This window comes from Scleropages formosus, chromosome 21, assembly GCF_900964775.1.
Source record: "Scleropages formosus chromosome 21, fSclFor1.1, whole genome shotgun sequence".
Classification (NCBI taxonomy): Eukaryota; Metazoa; Chordata; class Actinopteri; order Osteoglossiformes; family Osteoglossidae; genus Scleropages; species Scleropages formosus.
The window spans coordinates 6,413,307-6,434,479 of NC_041826.1; the positions used below are offsets into that span (position 1 = coordinate 6,413,307).

General features: G+C 40.8%; 1 protein-coding gene across 3 annotated transcripts in view; it reads right to left on the reverse strand.

Annotated features, from left to right (window-relative positions):
• Nucleotides 1–684: 684 nt before the first annotated feature.
• LOC108924243 (obscurin-like protein 1) overlaps nt 685–21,173 on the reverse strand; it is a 38,206-nt gene continuing 17,717 nt past the window's right edge. For 2 of the 3 annotated variants that reach the window (XM_018735475.2, XM_018735476.2), the window contains exons 5-24: nt 18,876–19,151; nt 17,507–17,782; nt 16,602–16,877; nt 15,793–16,068; nt 15,398–15,670; nt 14,907–15,182; nt 14,343–14,618; nt 13,992–14,267; nt 13,620–13,895; nt 13,239–13,508; nt 12,285–12,551; nt 8,606–8,875; nt 7,643–7,909; nt 6,476–6,742; nt 4,565–4,677; nt 4,078–4,231; nt 3,654–3,815; nt 3,172–3,276; nt 2,822–3,088; nt 685–1,280 (exon numbers count right to left, since the gene is read on the reverse strand). In XM_018735475.2, coding sequence (XP_018590991.2) covers nt 1,261–1,280; nt 2,822–3,088; nt 3,172–3,276; nt 3,654–3,815; nt 4,078–4,231; nt 4,565–4,677; nt 6,476–6,742; nt 7,643–7,909; nt 8,606–8,875; nt 12,285–12,551; nt 13,239–13,508; nt 13,620–13,895; nt 13,992–14,267; nt 14,343–14,618; nt 14,907–15,182; nt 15,398–15,670; nt 15,793–16,068; nt 16,602–16,877; nt 17,507–17,782; nt 18,876–19,151 — 4,643 coding nt within the window. In that variant the 3' untranslated portion in view covers nt 685–1,260. The remainder of the gene's footprint in view (nt 1,281–2,821; nt 3,089–3,171; nt 3,277–3,653; nt 3,816–4,077; nt 4,232–4,564; nt 4,678–6,475; nt 6,743–7,642; nt 7,910–8,605; nt 8,876–12,284; nt 12,552–13,238; nt 13,509–13,619; nt 13,896–13,991; nt 14,268–14,342; nt 14,619–14,906; nt 15,183–15,397; nt 15,671–15,792; nt 16,069–16,601; nt 16,878–17,506; nt 17,783–18,875; nt 19,152–21,173) is intronic. The other variant, XM_018735477.2, reaches the window with a different exon arrangement.

Sequence of the window (21,173 nt, forward strand, 5' to 3'; positions counted from 1 at the left end):
TAGTGTAACCTCTATGTAAATATATTCAACATGTTTGTAAAGAGTATTGTTTCCCTTTACACTCCATTTGATTGTTGCTCACAAAACACTGTATGCTATGTGTACAGAGAGCACCTGTAGCTGTGAGTCCTAACGTAGAATCTGTTCTGATGAAAAGCCCCTCTGGGGGTTTTTTTTTTTTTTAAAAACTATGTCTAATTGGTGGGGGTTTGATTCCCTGGTTATACTTTATAACCAAAAGATGAACATGTACTCACTCTAATTATGCAGTTGTTTGTGTGACCTTACTGCCTTTTACTGTACTTCTGTATTTATGTACAAGCCAACATATTCACATGTATATGTTTGGTGATTGCACAATAAGAAAAAAAAAAAAAAAACAAATTGGCATTAATATATGATACTTGTGATCTGGGAACACTGAGTTTAAATTAAAACAAATGTAACGTAGTTGTGAAAGTTTTGTTAATTATTAATTGTATTTTACTGTATGAAATATGAATTGATTAAATTAAATACTCAGTCTCAGTTTCAGTTGAATTTTTTTTTTTTAAAAAAAAAAAAAAAATGCAGTCCAGGAGTCAAGAACAGAGAAACCATTTGCACTCCTATGAAGTTTTATTTCAAGAGTACCACATTTCTACAGTTTAGTCTAATAGCTAAATTCAAGAAAGGTGAGGAGGTTTTACAGATTGACATCAGGAAAGAAAACGTAAGTAAAATCAATATAGAAATAACATCAAAAACTATTTCTGAGAATGTTTAATATTGCTTCATTGAACATTGATCATTCACACTTGTAAAGATTTATGTACTACAGTAGAAGGATGAATTTCACTGTTTTGTATCCTTTTTCCTCAGGTTTTGTTTCACTTTTTAGATGCCATTCCTCTACAATGGCACTTTAGGTGAAGGTAACACCTGCCCTTTCTCACTGTTTACTTAAATTCCATAGGGCATGCTTTAGTCCACCAAGCACTTTGGAGCAGTGACCCACTTTAAAATGTATATTCTTTGGTAATCAAGGTTTGCTGATCAGGTACAGTGCTGTATTGTTATCCTCTTATTTTGAGATTACCTCCTGAAGGTTACAAAGCTTTTCCTTTTACCCCAATGTAAATAATCTCCAGATCCCTCAAAGTGAAACTATTATATTCCCCCAATTTCCCATTTGAAAATATAAACAATAAATACATATATAAATAAGTTTTTCCTAAGAAAGTTGTTGAAGGTCAAGGCAGTTTTTCATCTGTCCTCCCATCACATGTCACCTGTGCAAGCTGGGAAACAAAAATAGAAAAATGTTTTGTATCCTGATTAAATGTACTGTAGTACATAAGTTGGAATCTAAGTCACATTCAAGAAAGATGAGTCTAAAATGGACATCTAGTTTTCCTGGCAGAACTTTCTATGACACACACACACACACACACAAAGGTCTTTTTGCCAAACTCTTCTTGCATAGCTTAGAAATGCATGAGACATGCTTGCAGTGTATTAAAAAAAAAAAAAAAAATCCTCATAAAAGGTTTATTTCAAAATTTATCTGTACTTATTAAAATTGTCATAACATTGCACCTTGGATTTCAAAAAGCATGGCAGTTGCCCATTTGCTGCTTAGCTTCCTGTAAAATAAGCATGATGCTGTTGAAGAAAAACTAGTATTCAGGTCCCTGACCAAATTTACTGAATCATAAAAATTATTTGTGAGATTATATTTTGATAGATGCTGTATACCTAAGTCCTCAGCAGCTACCACATTAGTAAGTGATAGTCACTTTTTTCTTTTTTTTTTTTTTCTTTTTTTTTAAGCAATAGCAACTTTAAGTCTCTTGAAACTAGTATGCATCGACTTGACTGGGATTGATTTTGCTCCAGTCTTGTAGGCAGTTTTGCTTTGGGTTGTTCAGGTTGGTTGGGTGATGCTTGTCGACCAAAACTTTGTAATACTGCAAAAGATTCTCAGTGGGATTGAAATCAGGACTTTGACTGGACTGCTGCTGGACATGGACCTGTTTGTTTCTGAGCTAGTGTTGTTTTGGCCTTGTGCTTTATACCATGATACCATGAAGGTTAATATTCTCAATCTTTTTGCAGTATTTCCCAGTGTTTTGCTCTATCTTCTATTTTGATCCGAATGATAAAAAGCAGCCCCACAGCATGTTGCTGTCACCACCATACTTCACTACGTGGGTAGTGTTTTCTTGAGCTCTGCATTGTTAGGTTTGGGAATGGGAAGGGGGGACAAAAGTCACTGCTCAAAAAGAGCCATTTTAACATACACCTGGAGTTTACCAGATAACATGGGTGGGTCCAGCTCTGATACATTCCGATGAAACATAGAAAGAGCTTTTTAATCAGTTCTTATCCAAGAAAAAATGTGTGGTAATTTTGATTCAATAAAATGAGTTGGTCAAAGATCTGAACACTTGCTCACAATAGATACTTTCGCACATAAAATATTTGTCACAATATATTTTTTCAAAAATGTTAACTGTATGGTTTTTTGTTAGATTTAGGTTAATTTTATCCATGAAAATATTAAACAAAATAGAAGTTGTTACAATGAAACCAAAAATGAAAAAGGAAAGTTTCTTTCAAAGACCATTTGACAGCTTTGAAAGACATTAGGTGGTAGAATTTCTTTGCTATTGCTTTGTTTTTCTGAATACTGAGAATATTAATGAAAATAAATGCATAAACCAGTGCTTAACAGGTAAAAATGCCTGTCAATATATGTAGTGTATGTACCCTAAGCAGTGTACACAAACAGTGCTTTAACATGTACACAGCCACTTGTAATCGTGCTTTTTCTCCTCACCTTCCACGGTCAGCCTGGCTGATGATGTATGCTCCCCAACTTGCACACTATAAATGCCGTCATCTTCCAGGGACACCTGCTGGATGACAAGCTTTCGGTAACAACCCTCGCTACAGATCTCAAAATGCTCCGATGGCAGCACCACATCACTTCCGTGGTACCAGCGGATGCTGCTTCTGGGGTTGGAAACCGTGCACTCCAGGACCACGCGGCTGTTCTCTAGAACAGTCTTATCCTGGAGAGGGTTTACAATTGTCACAGGAACAGCTGCAGAAGAGAAAGTGCCAGGTGGGGGTGTTACTTATCTGTTAACAATAACTTTATTGGCAATACACTGGCAGAAATCATACCTTCCACATCTAAGTAGGCTATGGATTCTGCTTGTTTAGCAACAAACTTGATTTCCCCAGAGTCCTCTGCCTTGACGTTGCACATCAGAAGAAAGTGCTTGGTCCCTAAAATAAAGTAAGTGAAGTCAGCAGCATTTCTGTGACACAGATTGGTAGTAGGAATGTAATGAAAGTAAAATGAATCATACAAATGTATACATTGTAACAATATAGCACATCTATAAATGTCTAGGTATATAGTGCTGCTTGAAAGAATGTGAACGCTATAAGGATTGTCATTCTTGTATAACTCTCCATGTTTCTACTATACACAGAATTTTATCTAAAGCAACATATGGAATTGGTCGTTAGACACCTACTATGAAAAAGATTGCTTCTTATTAAATAACCATTTTGTGGTAAAACAAAAGGATGCACGGGGTTCACATACTTTCGATCAGCACTGAAAATAAAATTTTTACATAGGCTCCTTTTGGGCTGACCTTCCTGGCGTATCTTAATAGTGCTGGTTTGTCGGATCTTCGCTCCGTTTCTGAACCACTCTGCAGGCACGCTTTCTAAGGACACCTCGCACATGAACACAGCGTTCTGATCCTCCTGTATGTCAAGGTCCTCAAGACCGTGTAGTATCTCTACATCTCGCTCTGGGGTGAGAGGAGGCTGTGTTACTGACACAGAGGTATTCCCTGGGGCAACTTCAACGTTCACCTTCGCATTGGTCTTTTTCTCCATCAAATTTAATTGTGTGGCATCCTACAGGGGGCAGTACTTCACTAGAGAAATAAAAACTAACTGAAAAACATGCTATCCTGTTGAGAGAATTAAAGTACCTTGTGTTTATGTATTCGCCCAGAACAATGGGATTTACTGATTCTCGTTTGACATTTGAGAATGTGTAAATCATACCATACACGTCCAGGGAGCAGGACGCATTCGTTTCTCCAGCATCACATGTGTAGATTCCAGAATCACTGGTGTCACACTTCAAGATCTGAAGGAAACGCTTTCTGCCCATTGAATATATGCGATGCTTTTTGTCTGGCTTCACTGCAGTCCCATTCTTTTAGTTTAAAGAAAACATATATTTATGTTAGTTAAAAGTAGATTTTATGCTGTCCTTTGTAAACTAAGTGTAAAGTGTGTCTTTGTAAAAAATGAAAATGTTTATCTCTGTTAAGAACTTTCACTAGTTGCATTAATGGTCTCCATTAAACATTTATTTATACTGGAAGCTTGTTAACCATTTGAAAAAAAAGGAGGATGGGTGATTGTGACACAATATAATGTTATGAGAATATGAGCTAAAAGCGTGTTGACAGTAATAATTACATTTATTTATATGTTGGACGTATTCCAAGATGCAAAGTTTTTACAACTGTTGGTCTTCTCTTACCTTCAGCCAGTTTACTTCCACATTCTGTCTTGAAAGTTCACATTCAATAGAGGCTGTTGCACCTTCTGGGATGCTCAGATCTTCCGTCTTTTTCAGGACTGTCACTGGAGGTTCTAAAAACACAAGCCAGGACAACGAAAAGGTATGTCACTGGGATTTTTACACCACATGGTAAAAGGCAAATTGATATACCATGATATATATGGAAATTTTGCAACCAATGAGACATAAAAAAGAAAGGCATCTATATATGGGCAGCTGGTAGTGTGGTGATCAAAACTGTTGCCTTTGTACCTGAATGTTGCAGTTTTGAAACCCAGCTGTAGTATCTTTGAACAGAGTACTTAGCTGCTCCAATAAAGTTACCCAGCTGTATTGTCGATAGCTTAACATAACTCACTTTAGAGAAAAGTGTCCACTAATTGAATAAATGTAGTATCTAGGGGTGGCAAGTAGAGCCTCACAGCCCAAGTTGGTGCAGGTTTGATCCCTGTTCATTGTCTGTTTAGTTTCCATGTCCTCCACATATTAGCAGGGATTTCCTCGCACAGTCCAAAGATGTGTTTTTCAAGTTTATTGCTGACTGTAAATTATCCATACTGTATGAATGTATGTGTTTGTGTGTGGCTAACTTCTGATGGACTGACATCCCCTCTAGGGTGTATCCTGATTTCAGAGCATCCTACCCCTCTCAGAAATGCTGCCACCCTACCTTCTGATAAATGGTTCCATATAGCAATTAATTAATACACACACACACACATATTTTCAGAACCGCTTGTCCCATACGGGGTCGCGGGGAACCGGAGCCTACCCGGCAACACAGGGCGTAAGGCCGGAGGGGGAAGGGGACACACCCAGGACGGGACGCCAGTCCGTTGCAAGGCACCCTAAGCAGGACTCGAACCCTAGACCCACCGTAGAGCAGGACGAGGTCCAACCCACTGCGCCACCGCACCCCCTTCAATTAATTAATAGTAAGAGTAATTGATAATTACATACCAATTTAACTGATTTAAGCCTAATACAATTCAACTGCAATATTCAGTCACATAAATTATGGTTCATATGATGGTTTCCCTGCATATGGGGTAATTACTGTTTCCATGACAGGTCACACTAAGGAGAAAGAGTGGACATTATCCACCCATCTATAACTGTCAACTGAGTAGAATGGCCTTGCCTCACATTTCCTAGTCTTGAGTTTCCTGTAAAACCTTCCCCAGCTCACCACTCATGGCATCACACGGTAAGCTGACGTAAGTGAATATTTGAAAAGTCACGACAGCCCAAAATTGATTACGTGATGGATGGAACTCATGTTTTTTATACTTCAGTAACCTGAACCCTAGTGGGATTAATAGGCTGTCACTTCATTGCAATTGTCCTGCCAATTGCTTCTGGAAATTCAATCTGCCAAAAGGCTTGCATCACGGTTCAGTCTGCTTTTGTTGGGATGGCTGTGGAAACAAAGAGCGGTGCCAACGGTGGTCCACACATTTTACGTGTGCTTTTGTTGACGGGTCGTCTGTTTTGTAAACCAAATCCAAGGGATTGAATCTACATGAAAATATCTGGTACCAAACAAACCGAGTAACGTAATCTGTTGCTATGCTCCAAAAATCTGTAGATAAAGTGCTTCCTTTATTTTAACAGCTTAAAAGTTGGTTTGAGGACTGACATACATTTTGGCTGTTTTACAGGTCCTTTGTAAGATTTTTTTTATTATTATTATTTTTAATTTTGCAAAAATGAGAGAAATATAAGAAATGTGGCTTTGCATTTGGCGCATTCTTATGTGTGGTAGAAAAAAAGAAAAAAAAAAAACATGGGCACAGCTGCTTTAGCAGTAGTGCTGTCACTGTTCTCTCTGCAGCTGTTCCACGAACTGCATTGCTTACCATTACTTACCTTTCACTATGAGTCTGGCCGATGTTCCAACAGTGCCGGCAGAGAAGGTGATGGTGCTCGTGTCTTTCAGGCTGAGGTTCGAAAGGGTCAGACTATGCTTGCACCCCTTAGCACTCATGCGGCAGTAGTTGCTGGGTTTGAGCCGAAGCCCGTCCTTCTGCCACACCCCGTCCACGTTAGGGTGGGACACTTCCACTTCGAAGGAGGCTGTCTCGCGCTCAAATGTTTCCACATGGCTCGGTCCTTTCTTAATAGTGATTTTCCTGGCTGCACGGAGACAATGTAAATTACTGTAAATACTGTTTATCTCAATTGACACATTGTAGATGTGATCCGAACACCCGGTTAACATCTCCTGTATACAGTATATATATAGTGTCAATTTAGTACCACCATTACACTATAGTTTGTCTATTTTCGAGGTGTTTTTTTTTTTTTTCTTTTATTATTTAATTTATTCTCGCACAGACAGTCATTCCCAATGGAACAAGCCGGTTTATTTTTAATACTTGGTGACACCCCCCAGGACTTTGAAGGCCTGCACATAAATTTAGCTGTAATGAAAACAGATCCAGATTCACATATGGTGTCAGTAACAACAACTTTTACTTGCCTTTTGAATGCTACACATAAGCTGTGAAATGTATAATTATACTGCCAAAAATATATACTGGCAAAATTGACTGCACAAGTGCAAAAGACTCTTTATAATTTGTATATATAAAATTTACATAATACAAGTACGTAAGAGTGTTTCCGTATATAAACTTAACATACATAACACATAATTGTATAAGCTGTATAAATTAGCGTAACTGCAATTAACTGTTATTATTAGTTTGAACGGATTTCCCAAAATCTTCATCTTGACATGGGTTCCATTTGGCATGCTTAATTAAATTATCCCGGGCTTGTAATGCTGTGTCAATACAGAAATCCACTCCCTGGGATGCTGTGGGTCATCTATCAGTCACCTGTTGCGAGCTGTCAGGGCCTCTGTGCAAGTGTCACTCTGAGCCCGCTCTCAAATTACTCTCGCTTATTTTTAATCAAGTTTGTTTCAGAATCGACGACGACAAGCGGCAGAGTCCGGCTGCATCCCAGGGATTCCCCGAAACAAGCGAAAGAGGAGGGCGGAGCGGCAGCTGCGGCGGTGTGTGAACTCACGCTCCACACGGACGATGGCCTGCGTGTAGTCGTGCAGAGTCTCGCAACGATAGCTCCCCTGGTCGGAAAGGGCCAGCTTGTGGATGGCGAGGGTGCGTTTCCTGCCGCTCTGTCCGAGGGTGAACTTGGCCCCCGGTTTGATGACCACGCCTTGTCTCATCCACCGCACCTCCCCAGATTCCCGGCTCACCTCCACCTCCAGCGTGGCCTCCCCATATTCTTCAAATGCCACAGAGTGCATTTTCTTTGTGAAGAGCACCTGTGCCTCTGAGCAAAAAATGTGTTTTGTTTACAGCAATATCAGTTTGTTCCGGTAACCTGCCTGTTTGCAAGGTTTACGAACGTAGGCATCGCGTTGAGGCTGATGTCGACACGTGTTTATGACGATAAACAAAGCATGGTTTTTTTGAATGAATTTCACTAAGTTCTCCAAGTCAACCAATGAACTGAAACATTAAATATTGTTCATGCTGCACAGAACTTTATAAACTTTCATATATGATTAACTACGTTCCAATACAATTCGGTGACATTTCACTTTGCACAAAAGGTATGCAGTTAAATCCCTTTGATCAAAAACCTCTAATTGTTCAGAACTCATTTCGTTTTTAACTTCAAAGTCACTTTGACCTCTAAATCAGTGGAAGATGTCACTCTCTACTTTCCGCATTCTTTGTTGTCTCCACCTTGGTCTCCAAGCTAAAGTAGCGGCACCCCCCGCTTTCGTACGCTATTTTGGTGCGCTTTACCGTCATCCATTGGCTCGGCAATCGAACACTAACATTTTAGAAAATATATGTGAATTAAAAAATAAATATTTAAAAATCAAACAGTAAATGGGAAATGAGGAAAAAAAGTTTGTATCTACAAAAGTTTGTAACTAGAATGTTCTTAACTTGAGGAGCCAGTTTAAATGAAAACTGATATTTTGGACACCGCTTTGAACCTCTTATGCCCTCTCACCTTGGACATGAAGGCTGGCTTTAGACACAATCCCTTCGGCCACCGCTGTGATCTTGCAGCTGTCGGAGAGCTGGCAGCGGAGGATATGTAGAATGTGGCACAGCCCGCTGCTGGACACGGTGACCCTCTCGCCCGGAACGACAGGCTGCCCATCTCTGTGCCACACCAGCTGTGCGTCCTCAGGAGAGACAACACACTTAAATGTTGCGTCCTCCCCTTCTAGCACAGTGGTGCTGTGTAACTCTGCAATGAATTCCACAATTCGAGGTGCTGGGAGGGAAAAGGAAAAAAATCGTGCCTTAAAACAATTTGGACAGCAATCCAGTGACATGTCTTAAAGTTAAACCTTGGTATTTTTAATACATTGCAAAGAGAAGTTATCTAAAACAAGATTTAATTTAGGACTGACTACAAGAGTTTACTGTTGCAAACCCGGCTTCAGTGCCTCAAAGTGGCGCAACAGTGGCAATGGCTGTCTGGTAGCTATGGCGGTTGGATATACTCTGTATATCCTGGCAGGTTCAACCATGCCGCATTGGTACCGGACTATCGGTCATGCAGGTGGATCGCCTTAGCAGAAGCGGGCGTATGGTCCATCCTGTAGAGGCTGGAAGCTAGCTAAACTGAAGAGGTGCAATGGCCTGCCCGCCTAGCCAGTGGGGTGGCGTCATCTTCTGGCTAAAACAGCACGAAGAAATGGGCCTCAGTACCCTGCACGTCAATCGGACCGTGCCACGGCGGCGGTACGCCATCCGAGCGACGAGAGGCCGCTAAGAATCTCAGGTTCCAAGAAGCCGCCGCGGAACAGGACTAACCTTGCCATTTGCACCTACAACTGCAGGTCTTTGGCAAGGGGGAACGGATTGAACCACCTGATGGAGGAGAAGATGAAGATCAGATGCGACGTGTTGGGTCTTTTCGAGACTCGGCAGAAGAAGGAGATGAGTGCGAGGTGGGAAGATGGATGCGCTGTAAGACTAGGAAAAGCGGATGGCAGCAGATCAGTTGGGGGTGTCGGGTTCATCATAAGCAAAGAATGGACTACGAAGATCGCCTCATGCCATTTTGTGTCATCGCGTATCGGAGTGCTCAACGTGAACCTCTCGGGAAAGGCCACCCTTAAGATCATCCAGACCTACGCTCCCACCAGTGCCAGCGACGACGATGAAGTGGAAGAGTTCTATCGCCAGCTAGACATGATGCTAGCTCGGAAATCCACTTACACCGTCGTGATGGGAGACTTCAATGCAAAGGTCGGAAAAGGGAGGCAAGGTGAAAGGTATGTTGGAAAGTTTGGAACTGGAGAAAGAAATGAAAGAGGGGAACGTTTGGTCACTATGGCAGAGGCGAGAAAAATCTACATCGGGAACAGCCTGTTCAAGAAGAACAGCGAGAAAAGATGGACCTGGATAGCCCCTAACGCTGCACATCGCAATGAGATCGACTACATCCTGGTCGACAAGCGGCGCATTCTGCAAGACGTCTCTGTCGTAACGCCATGCAACACCGGCAGCGATCACCGCCTGCTCAGGGCCAAGATCGTCATCGACAGGACAAAGGAGAAGAAGACACTGCATCTGACGTCGAGGGAAGAACGTGTGAAGGTCTACGATGGAAAGCGACTGCAGGAAGCGATGGAGAGGAAATCCTGGTGCCGAATTGACGGAATTGACGATGATTATGACTCACTGATCGAGAAACTGAAGGAATGCTTGAGGGAGGCAAAGGAGGCGGGCCCAAGGGAGCAGAAGGGAAGAATCTCGGAAGAAACCAAAAAACTTCTCGAGAAGAGAAAGAACATGAAGAGGACTGCGGAAGATCACCTTGAATATTCCATTCTCAGCAGGGTGATACGACTGCAGCTGAAGAGAGACTTCGAAAAATACCGGATGGAAAAGCTCCTGAAGGCCGCCGAGGAAAGGAAGAGCCTCAAGAAATGTGAAAGGGGGATGGCACTCTATAAATCGGAAGTGACGAAGCTGGAGAACTCGGATGGTGCTACAGCCGATGAAAGAGGCGAGGTGGTAAAGATCTGTAAAGACTTTTACACTAAGCTTTTCAAATCTGCTGTGAAGATTGAACCACCACCGTCACTTCAAAGGAAGGAGAATGTGCCCCCCATTCTCGTAAGTGAGGTTGAAAGGGCCGTCAATTTGATGAAGAGGGAAAAAGCACCGGGGAAAGATGGCATAACATCTGAAATGTTGAAGTTGGGCGGAGAACAGTTCTGGAAAATCCTCGCCGAACGGTTCAGTCACTATCTGAACACGTGCAAGATACCATCGCAGTGGAAAGAGTCGAGAACCATCCTGCTGTATAAGAAGGGAGATAGAGAAGACCTGAAGAACTATCGTCCCATATGCCTCTTGTCCCACATCTACAAGCTGTTCACGAAGATAATCCTAACACGATTATCAGAACACTTGGATGGACAACAACCAAGGGAACAAGCAGGCTTCCGAAGAACTTACAGCACGATGGATCACATCTTCACTCTGACCCAATTGCTGGAGAGAGCGAAAGAGTACAGGCTGCCACTATGCGTCGCGTTCGTGGACTACGAGAAGGCCTTCGACAGCGTTGAGATCAACGCAGTGCTAAAGTCGTTGGAGATGCAAGGAGTCGAGGCACAATACATTGAACTCCTACGGGAGGCGAATTCCGGATGTACCACCGACATCGCTCTGCTGTCGTCGCCAATCAGAATACCAGTCAAGAAGGGCGTCAAACAAGGAGACACCATCTCTCCGAAGCTCTTCACCACATGTCTCGAGCAGATCTTCAGAGACATCGACTGGAAGGGCGGCGTAAACATCAACGGCGAGCTACTGACCCACCTCCGTTTCGCTGACGATATCGTCCTCGTCGCCGAAACCACAGATCTACTTCAGACCATGCTAACCGAGCTAGACATCAGAAGCTCGAGAGTAGGCCTCAAAATGAACCGCATGAAGACCAAGTTCATGCGGTCAGATTACGCAACAAGGGGCCGAATAGTGGTTCAAGGCGATGAAATAGAGGAGGTGGAGGAATACGTCTACCTTGGACAAGAAGTAAATATGCGTCGAGACATGGAGAAGGAAATCTCGCGGAGAATAAGGGCCGGATGGAAAGCGTTCAACTCCATCAAGGATGTGCTCAAAGGAAAGTTGGATAAGACCACCCGCGCGAACCTCTTCAATGGCACAGTTTTACCTGCAATGTTATACGGCAGTGAAACTTGGGCCACCACGAAGAGAGAAGAGCAAAGGTTGGTAACTGCTCAAAGGGCGATGGAGAGATCTATGCTGGGAATATCACTAAGAGAACATATCCGGAGTGAGACGATCAGAGAGAAATCCGGCGTGAGGGACGTCATCAACGAGTACGAGAAGCAAAAGTTGAGATGGGCCGGACACGTTGCTCGGTTCACCGACAATCGGTGGACTCGCGCAATTGTCGAGTGGTATCCGCGTGAGCGGAAAAGGCCACTCGGAAGGCCTCCAAAACGATGGATTGACGACATAAGAAAAACGTTTGGAGCTACGTGGATGAGGAAGGCGCGATCCAGAGAGGAATGGGAAGCGTGCTGTGACCAGCGGAGTCGATTCGACGCCCGATAGTCTGGTCGGTCAAGACAACTCAAGACAACAAGAGTTTAGTACCGTTTTATGTTATTTATATTCTGTTGAGGACATACTTTCCACTTTGATTCTGGCACATGTTCTGTCATCTTTGGACTCGCAGACGTACTCCCCAGCATCTTGCACAGTTATCTGTTGGATGGTGAGTGTCCGCTCCCGGCCAACTGCCCTGATGGCACGCCGTCGACTGTGGGTGATCTCTCGGCCGTCTTTCCGCCATAGAACGTCTCCTTCGGCCCGGTTCAGTTCACATTGCAGAGCGATAACGCCATCTTTGTGAGCTACTGCATCTTTCAGTGGCCTCACAAATTTAATTCTTGGCTCTGATGAACATAAACATGAGTGTAATTATCAATGGGTGATATGAGAAAATGTATCACGTCAGGAATTTAACTAAATATTAAGTATTGTTTTATGATTATTTTGAAACTGTTGTGTTTACTGTAGCCCACTGTCCCTGGGCTTTCAATCAGTTCATTTCACTGCATTTTACTCTGTAGATGAGCACAATAATCTTGTAAATTAATGAATCCACAACACTGCTTGATGCGAATGGTCATTTACCTGAGAATCAGTGTTTCTTCTGTGATATAACAGGTGTGTAATGGCCAGTTCCATATGTTGCTTTAGAGAAAATTGTGTATAGTAGAAAAATGGAAGTGGTGGTGGTGCAAAAATAAGTGAACCCCAAGATGCATTGATTAAACCAAGTAGGTAAATAGAGTGAAGTGTGAAAATCACAATCATTTATTCATTTTATCAGTTAAAGATTTAGATTTTATATGTTCTATTTTGTACAAGAATAACCACCATCTTTATAGAGTTCATGTACTTTCAAGCCACAGAGAATTTTTAATACACAAATGATATTTGTAAGACAACAGAATGTTTAAAAATGTACAAATGTATTGAGCATTTACAGAGCACTGTATGTGTCCCTGACGTGATGCATGAATCTATGAAAAACAGGACATGGGAAGTAAAATGACTTTTCTTAGTGGTGCCCTTACCTTTGACTACAAGCTCAAAGTGCATTTGGTCAGTGCCGGCATCACAAGTGTACTTGCCGCTGTCTGACCTCTTCAAAGGTTTAATGGTGAGGAGGTAAGTCTTCCCCTCTATGCTGGTGTGGAAACGTCCGCCCTGGACGTGTTCTGAGTCTTTGCGCCACTGCACTTTTGCGTTCTCCCGGGATGCCATGGCAGAGAGCGTCACACTCTCATTTTCATACGCACTAACAGTATTAAACTTAGCTTTGTCCAGGAACTTGACAGGTAGTTCTAGAGAGAAAAAAATCAAATGAAACAATTTATAATTTATATTTCTCATATGTGTTTATTCAATAAAAATTTTGAATGTTCTTATGGCCCCTTTTGCAGGTTCCAGTTTACCTTGAACCTTCACAATGGTGATCATTTTGTCATCAATGGCATCACATGTATATTCCCCTGAGTCTGAAGGCTCGAGTCTTGAAAGGACAAGCTTCCTAACTGTTCCATGGCTCTCAATATGCGTACGAGAATCAGAACTCAAGAGGCTCCCATTGTGGTACCAGCTTACTGGAGCACTAGCACGAGAGACATCACACTCCAAGATGAGATCATCTCCTGTTAACAGGCTGTGGTGCTCTGGACTCTCCGAGTTCCCCAAAATGAAGACTGGAGGTTCTGAAGAATAAGAGTCACCTTATTTTTCAAGTCGATTTGTTTTCCACCATTTGAAGAAAAGTTTTGAGTAATGGCAACATGTAGTGCATGCCATACCTTGTACAGTGACATGGAACACAATGCTGTCATCTTGGACATCACACAGGTACTCTCCAGTATCTGAGAGCTCAGCATTCAGAATGACTAAGGAACGGAAAACTCCTTCATCTTCAAAGCAGAAATGCTCGTTTTCCACAATTTTCACACCATCTTTGTACCACTTGGCAATACCATTGGCAGTTGAAAGCTCACATTCCAACTCAATGTTATCAGACACCAGACAATGATGCTCTGTCTTCATATCTCCTGTTCTTAGGATTTTTACTGGTTTCTCTGTAGGAAGAAAAATGTGAAGGAAGAAACTGCTCCAGAAAGAAAAATCCATGAACATGTTGTATAATTGCTTACCTTTGATTTTGACTTGGAAGTCCATTACATCATCCTTGGCATCACAAATATATTGTCCTGTATCCGCGAGTGTGGAGGAGTGAATGGTTAGTTGGCGGAAAATGCCATCCTCAACAATGGTGATGTTTTTGCTCTCTTCAATCTCCTCTCCTCCTTTCCTCCAGCTCACTTGTGCATTTGGTCGGGAAACTTCACACTCAAGAACTACAGGATTGCCAACAAATCTTTCCACTGTGCTCGCCATCTTTCTAGGACGCACAAACCTCACCGGTGGTTCTACATATTAGAGGTATAGGTATGTAGTATATTAGTCATGTGGAATGCTTTAGTTCTGCAGAAACCACACTTTGTTTTGAAAACTATCTCATGATTTCCACATACAGTTTCTTCCTATTGTGAGTTAATTTGCATTTTCTTCTATAAGACACTTTTATCACTGCTACATTCAGTTGTAAAAACAATACACTGCAGCTGAGGAAATAATTAGAAATGTTTCACCACTGAAAAACAAAGACGCAGTAGTGGCACATAGATGTGAAGTTCAAGGTTGTTTGGATGAAGTACCTGCAATATTCACAAAGAATGTCACTGAGTCATCAACTGTGTCACACACATATTCAGCTGAGTCTTGCACAGTGGTTTCTGGGATGATGAGTCTCCTATAGATCCCGTCAACTTCCAAGATAAGATTGTCATTCTCTTCCACCTCAAGCCCATCACGATACCAACGTACGGCTGCATTGGCTCTGGAGAGCTCACAACTCAACACCATTCGCTCTGACGTTTGTTGACACAGCTCCATTTGGGACTGGCTAGGGGACACGATGCGGACAGGAGCTTCTGAAAAAGGCAAAAAAAGAACAGTCACTTTCCTTTCAGTGGAGTCAAAAGGCAGAATATTTATTTATTTATTTATTTTACCAAGGAAGAAAAATCATCAAGAGCTGTAAAAAATTTGCATAACAAATTGCAATGAAAAAAAATTAATAGTATTCTGACAGACAACGAATCTCCTGCCCTGTACATGACATATGTGTTTTGACTCTGGTACCTACCTGTTATGTTCAACTGGAAGAAGATGGAGTCATCTGCTGTATCGCACACATATTCTCCGGAATCCTCTATAGCACCACGCAGAATCTTGAGCCTCCTGTAAGGGCCCTCAGATTTCAGTTTGATGTTCTCACTTTCCTGTAGCTTCTGGCCATCCTTATACCAGTGTACGGTAGCATTTGGGCGTGAGAGCTCACAGCTCAGCACTATCTCCTCAGAGACATGCCGATCGAGGTGCACGTCTTCCTTGGGATAGATGATCAACACTGGAGGCTCTGCAAAATGAGACACGTTGAATAAAACAAACGAAAAGCAAAGTCATTTTGTCTACTCTTCATCTCCACAACCTTTGACACTTTAGTCAACCGATTTCTATAAAATGTATGTTGGACTATACCTCGTATGACAACTTTGAAAAGAAGCGTGCTGTCTCCTGCTCGACATGTGTATGTCCCACTGTCTGAAAGCTGAGTTGATCGAATAATAAAACGTCTCACGACACCGTTAGCCTGCATGGTAATGTTGTCGGTAGGTTGGATTTCAACGCCATCCTTGTACCACTGCGTAGTGCCATCAGGTCTTGACACCTCACACTGTAGAACAAGAGGGTCAAGCTCTACAACACTTCTGTGACGACTCTCTTCGGGGATTTCCACAAAAGTTACTGGAGGTTCTGCAGGAAATGACAGAGTAAAGCAATTACTTGGTGGTATTCACTTTATATGTTAACAATTAAGAAGATGACTTTGCACATTCTGCATGCATTGACAGTTAAGCATTTTGGTAATGAAGACATTTGCCTGGAATTTTCTGCAGGGAAATTTCTAAACTGTCAAAGCAAAGAAATCAGTTAATAAAAGCTGTGCAGTTGGAGTGCAATTAGGCCTGAAAACCAATAAAAAAAAATTTGATTAGGTGAAAACATTCGGGAGGTCTTGTGAATGAACTGAAATTGACTGAAGGGGTAGGAAGGATGGCACATGTGTAACAGCTACAAGAAACAAGACACACTTTGCAATTATATATTAGATGAAATGGTTAAGTTCTATGAAAACTACACCCTGATATTTCAGTTCAACAAACATTGTTTCATCTAGCAACAGTGATGAAACTGTTGACTGGTGATGATTAGGTTGTGTCATGGATTTGTTAGTTAACTGTCCAAGAAATCAACACAAAAAGGCTACAAGAAGCATATCATGTCACCTTTAACATCCACATAAAATTCACTGATATCATCAGCGGTTTTACAAATGTAAACCCCAGAGCGGGAAAAGTCAGCTGACTGGATAACCAGAGTCCTCGAGGTGCCCTCTGATTTGATATCTATTCCGGCTTTCAGGTCGAGCAGGATCCCGTCCTTGTACCAGCTGACCTGGGCACTGGGGTCTGAGATCTCACACTGTAGTACAATGGGGCAGCCTTGTTCAAACGCCTTGATCTTCTCTACTTCAGGAACAGCAGAGAACCTCACTGGTGGAGCTACGGATGTTTTGATTTGTTTAAAGAAATATATTTAATGACTGTAATATTGGTATCATCAATGCTTCAACGGCGTCAGTTCTGTGCACTTTAGAACCAGGTAAATGTCATATTTTTCAAGAGACAATGATTATTGTAAGAATAGTAAGCCCATCTAAATATGCACAGTAATTTGGAAGCAGGGTTAGAGACTTTCAAAGAGATCTTTAAATCATATCTGAGTAACAAACACTCACACAAGCAAACCACAAACAAGCTGTGGTTTGTAGGAAAAAAAAAATCACAGTTCATACATTTTAATGTCTCCTAGACTTCCTAACATTTCCACACTTGCCTTGCTTTATTAAGAAGAAAAGATGATTTTAATACTTATGATATAAACTAAGAACAAGTGAACCAAGAGTATTAATAAACTTAGATAAATGATAATCGTATATTCATTTTGCTGCAAATGTAAGTATTACTGGAAATGTTACAAGAATTTATTTAAAAAAATAGCATATAGAAAACCTTAATTTTTAACATTGCAGTTTTTACTTGTACATGTTGCTTAGACTGTAACTAATGCACTGACATAGGATGTCTTGCATTTGTTAGTGGTTTTGTGCAAGAAACAAAGGCAAAATCACCTTCAACATCCACTTTGAATGCTATAACATCGTCCTTAGTTTCACAGGCGTACGTTCCAGAGTGTGACAGATGTGCTGAGTGGATCATCAGCCTCCTCATAGCTCCCTCTGATTGAATCTCATGTCCACTTTTTGGGTGGATCTGCTTTCCATCCTTGTACCAGAACACTTGGCCTGTAGGGTCTGATATCTCACACTGCAGTAAAATGAGGCCTCCTGCTTCAATGATCTTGTGCTTTTCTGCTTCAGGAATAGCAGAGAACTTTACGGGTGGAACTAAAAAAGGATTATTTAGAAAAATAATTTTAAAAAAATGTGAAATATGAGAACAGCCATGCAGCGTTCCTTTAAAGTATTTTGTATTTTAAAACTGATTTTATATTCTGTGGATGAAATTTTATCGTATATTCTGTTCATTCCTGTATTTTTCTAGTTAGTCAACATTTTGTTTGCGTAAAAAAGCCAAAGAGTAAACTTAAAAAAACAAAATTTACAGAAGATTTGCAAACTTTATAAAACACAACAAATAATTATACCCATTGCTCACAATGGAGCATTAGATATATTTATGAGGCGAAGAACTGTTGTGTCACAGTTGCACTACCATTATTTGTAATAGAAAAAATCTTAGAAGAAAAAACATGTCACCTATTTAAAATACCAAAACAAAGGGATTTTAATTCATAACAGTAACCAACATGTTTTATAATATTTATCTTATTTATATCTTTGTTTGTTTTGAGGAAAGCTCTTCTCATATTGATTTTGATTTTATTTTTGTTTTTACTGAGCTCTTCTGACTGTAGTTTGTTTGACAGCCGGATAGCAACTGAACTGCAAATGGAGTGACTTGTTTTCTTTAAAAAACACTAGTTAAAATAACACAGTATAGACAGGCATCCTTCTTTGACTAATCATTCTTATTTCCCATACTATTTCCAATTGATTCCTTCACTGGACTGTATTGTACAGCTGTGCAAGGTAGCCTGAGAACTACACAGCAACCGCATTACACCCAGGTTGCATTGTTCTTTTCAAAAACCCTCAACTGAGTGAAAATGCAGCAGATGCAACTAGCATATCTAGTCTTTTACCACCCATTATGGAAGTAAAAAGACCAGATCACAGGCAAAAAAAGCTGTAATACTGAATAATGAGCCCATTATATGAAAAGGGTACATAGTGAATACATTTTCATAGTATTTTTTTTGTTTCGGACCCCATTATATACTGTAAGAGTGTATTTTTATAAACATTTTGGGTTCTTGGCAAATTTGGAACAAATTCACAAAGATCAGATGTCTGTCAAGCATTTTATATAGCATTATCATATATTCTGTTACTCGCAATGGATCTGTTGCTAAATCACCTTGAACATCCACCTTGATTGTCATGACATCATCGGAAGTGACACAGCTGTAAACCCCACCATGAGAGAGCTCTGCTGAATGGATGACCAGTCTCCTCATAGTCCCTTCGGTTTGTACATTTGCTCCGCTCTGTGGGGAGATTTCCATTCCATCCTTGTACCAGCAGACCTGGCCACTGGGGTCTGAGATCTGACACTGCAGGACAATGGGGTTTCCAGCTTCAATAGTCTTGTTCTTCTCTCCTTCTGGAAGTTCTATGAACCTCACTGGTGGGGCTAAGGGGTTTTAAATTGCACAAAGAGAAATTATTATTGTTATCGAGCGAATACAGGGATTTAGTGAAGGAAAAACTGGTAAACAGCAGAGCAGATAGGTTTGCAGCTGTGTTATAGTTAATATTTACAGACAAGTCACTGACACCATGGAACAACCACTGAATGTCAGATTTCCAAAGGCTGGTCAGAAAAGGACAGAAAAGCTTGCACTGCAAAAGCTGGGTTAATGTGGAATACAGCAAAAGTAAATATACAGTAGCTGAAAATCACCTTTTTCATCTGTTTTAATTTCTATAACATCTTCTTTAGCTCTGTTGATTTTTATTTCTTCGTGATATAACTCCTCTGAAGGGACAATCAGTGCCCTTGTGCTGTCATCAGACTGAATTTCTGTGCTTCCAGCTTCTGGAGACAGTTGTTTTTCTTCAGCCTTGTACCAGCAAACCTGGGCAATGGGATCTGAAATCTCACAGCTCAGTATACTGGGGCTTTCTTCTTCAGTTGTCTTCATATTCTCTGCTTCAGGAATTGAAGAGTACCCCAATTGTGGAGTTGATAGCGTTGGTGGAGTTGGTGGAGTTGGTGGAGTTGATGGGGCTGGTGGAGTTGGTGGAGCTGGTGGAGTTGGTGGAGCTGGTTGAGTTGGTGGAGATGATGGAGTTGGTGGAGTTGATGAAGTTGGTTCTGAGCTGGTTGGAGCTGGTGGAGTTTTTATATATATATATTAAAAAAAAGTCTTTTACCAAGATAATACTGTGTGAACGGAAGATTTCCATTTAAGATAAAAATTCAAGATGCTGTGACATCTTTAGTAAAAAAAAGAAATCTGTTGTATTTAACAGCTAAAGCTACTGTAACCAGGGATGATATCATCAGGGAAATGCTAATGGTAGTCTGTCAGTCTTACAAGGTTGGTTTTGGAGTATTAGAAGACTGACATAAAACATCAGCATGTTAAGGACACTGACTGCTGAAACACACGATAAAGAAACATAAAACAGGATCTAAAGGAAGAAAATTCACAAAGCAACATACTGTACACTTCAAGGACAAATAAACAGTTAACAGTGAAACACACAGGAGATTATCAAGTTTGTAATAAAAGAAAAAAAACAGTTATATTAATATCTAGGCCAACTTTCTAAACAAATATCTAGTATGTTTAGAAGATACGAGCTGGAGTCCATCTACGTTATTTTGGACCTCTTCTCTTTTGAATATGGGGTATTTTGGATCAGCGTAGAGGTAGAAACAGTACATTTGCTTTTGGTCTGCCCACCAAAACATCAATTAATAATTGATGTATCTATCTATTAGCAAATGTTTTGATTTCTTATGTTTAACTTTGCATTGACTAATAAGCATCAGTGGAAAAAACAAAACTTAGCAGTTTTTTCTTTACATGTTTGTTGGTTTTATTCTTTCCGCATTATTTTAATTCTTACTTTCTGTTTGTGGTGCTAGGACAGAGCTCCCATAGCTGTTCTCTCAGCACTTCTCCACATAAATAACTGATCCTCTCACTTTTCCTCAACCTATTTGCTCATCTACTATTCTCTGACCGTCACATGAGTGACAGAATTACTTTTGCTTTCTGCCTTAAGTTAAGGAAAGAAGGTCAAAATCATTCTAATAATATATGGCAACTTAATTATATCATGCTATTTTAATTTTTCACCCACTCTTTTATGTCAGCTTTATATTTAATTGGCAAAATGACGCACGCACACAAAAAATTTAAAATGTTTGCTTAATTTATAGAGACGATTATCTAGTTTCCCTTCCTTTAGCAACAAATAGTGATGAGTTACTGTCTTTATTTTTTCTTTGTGATCATATTTATTCATTTAGCTGACCCTTTTTCCCAGAATGCCTAACAACTATTTATCCATTTACACAACTGGGAAGTTTCAATAGAGCGATTAATGGCACATCCCTTGCTAAAGGGTACTATAGCTTCATGCAGGATTCAAACCTGCAACCTCTGAAGCCACACACACCAGCTTCAACCACTAAGCTACC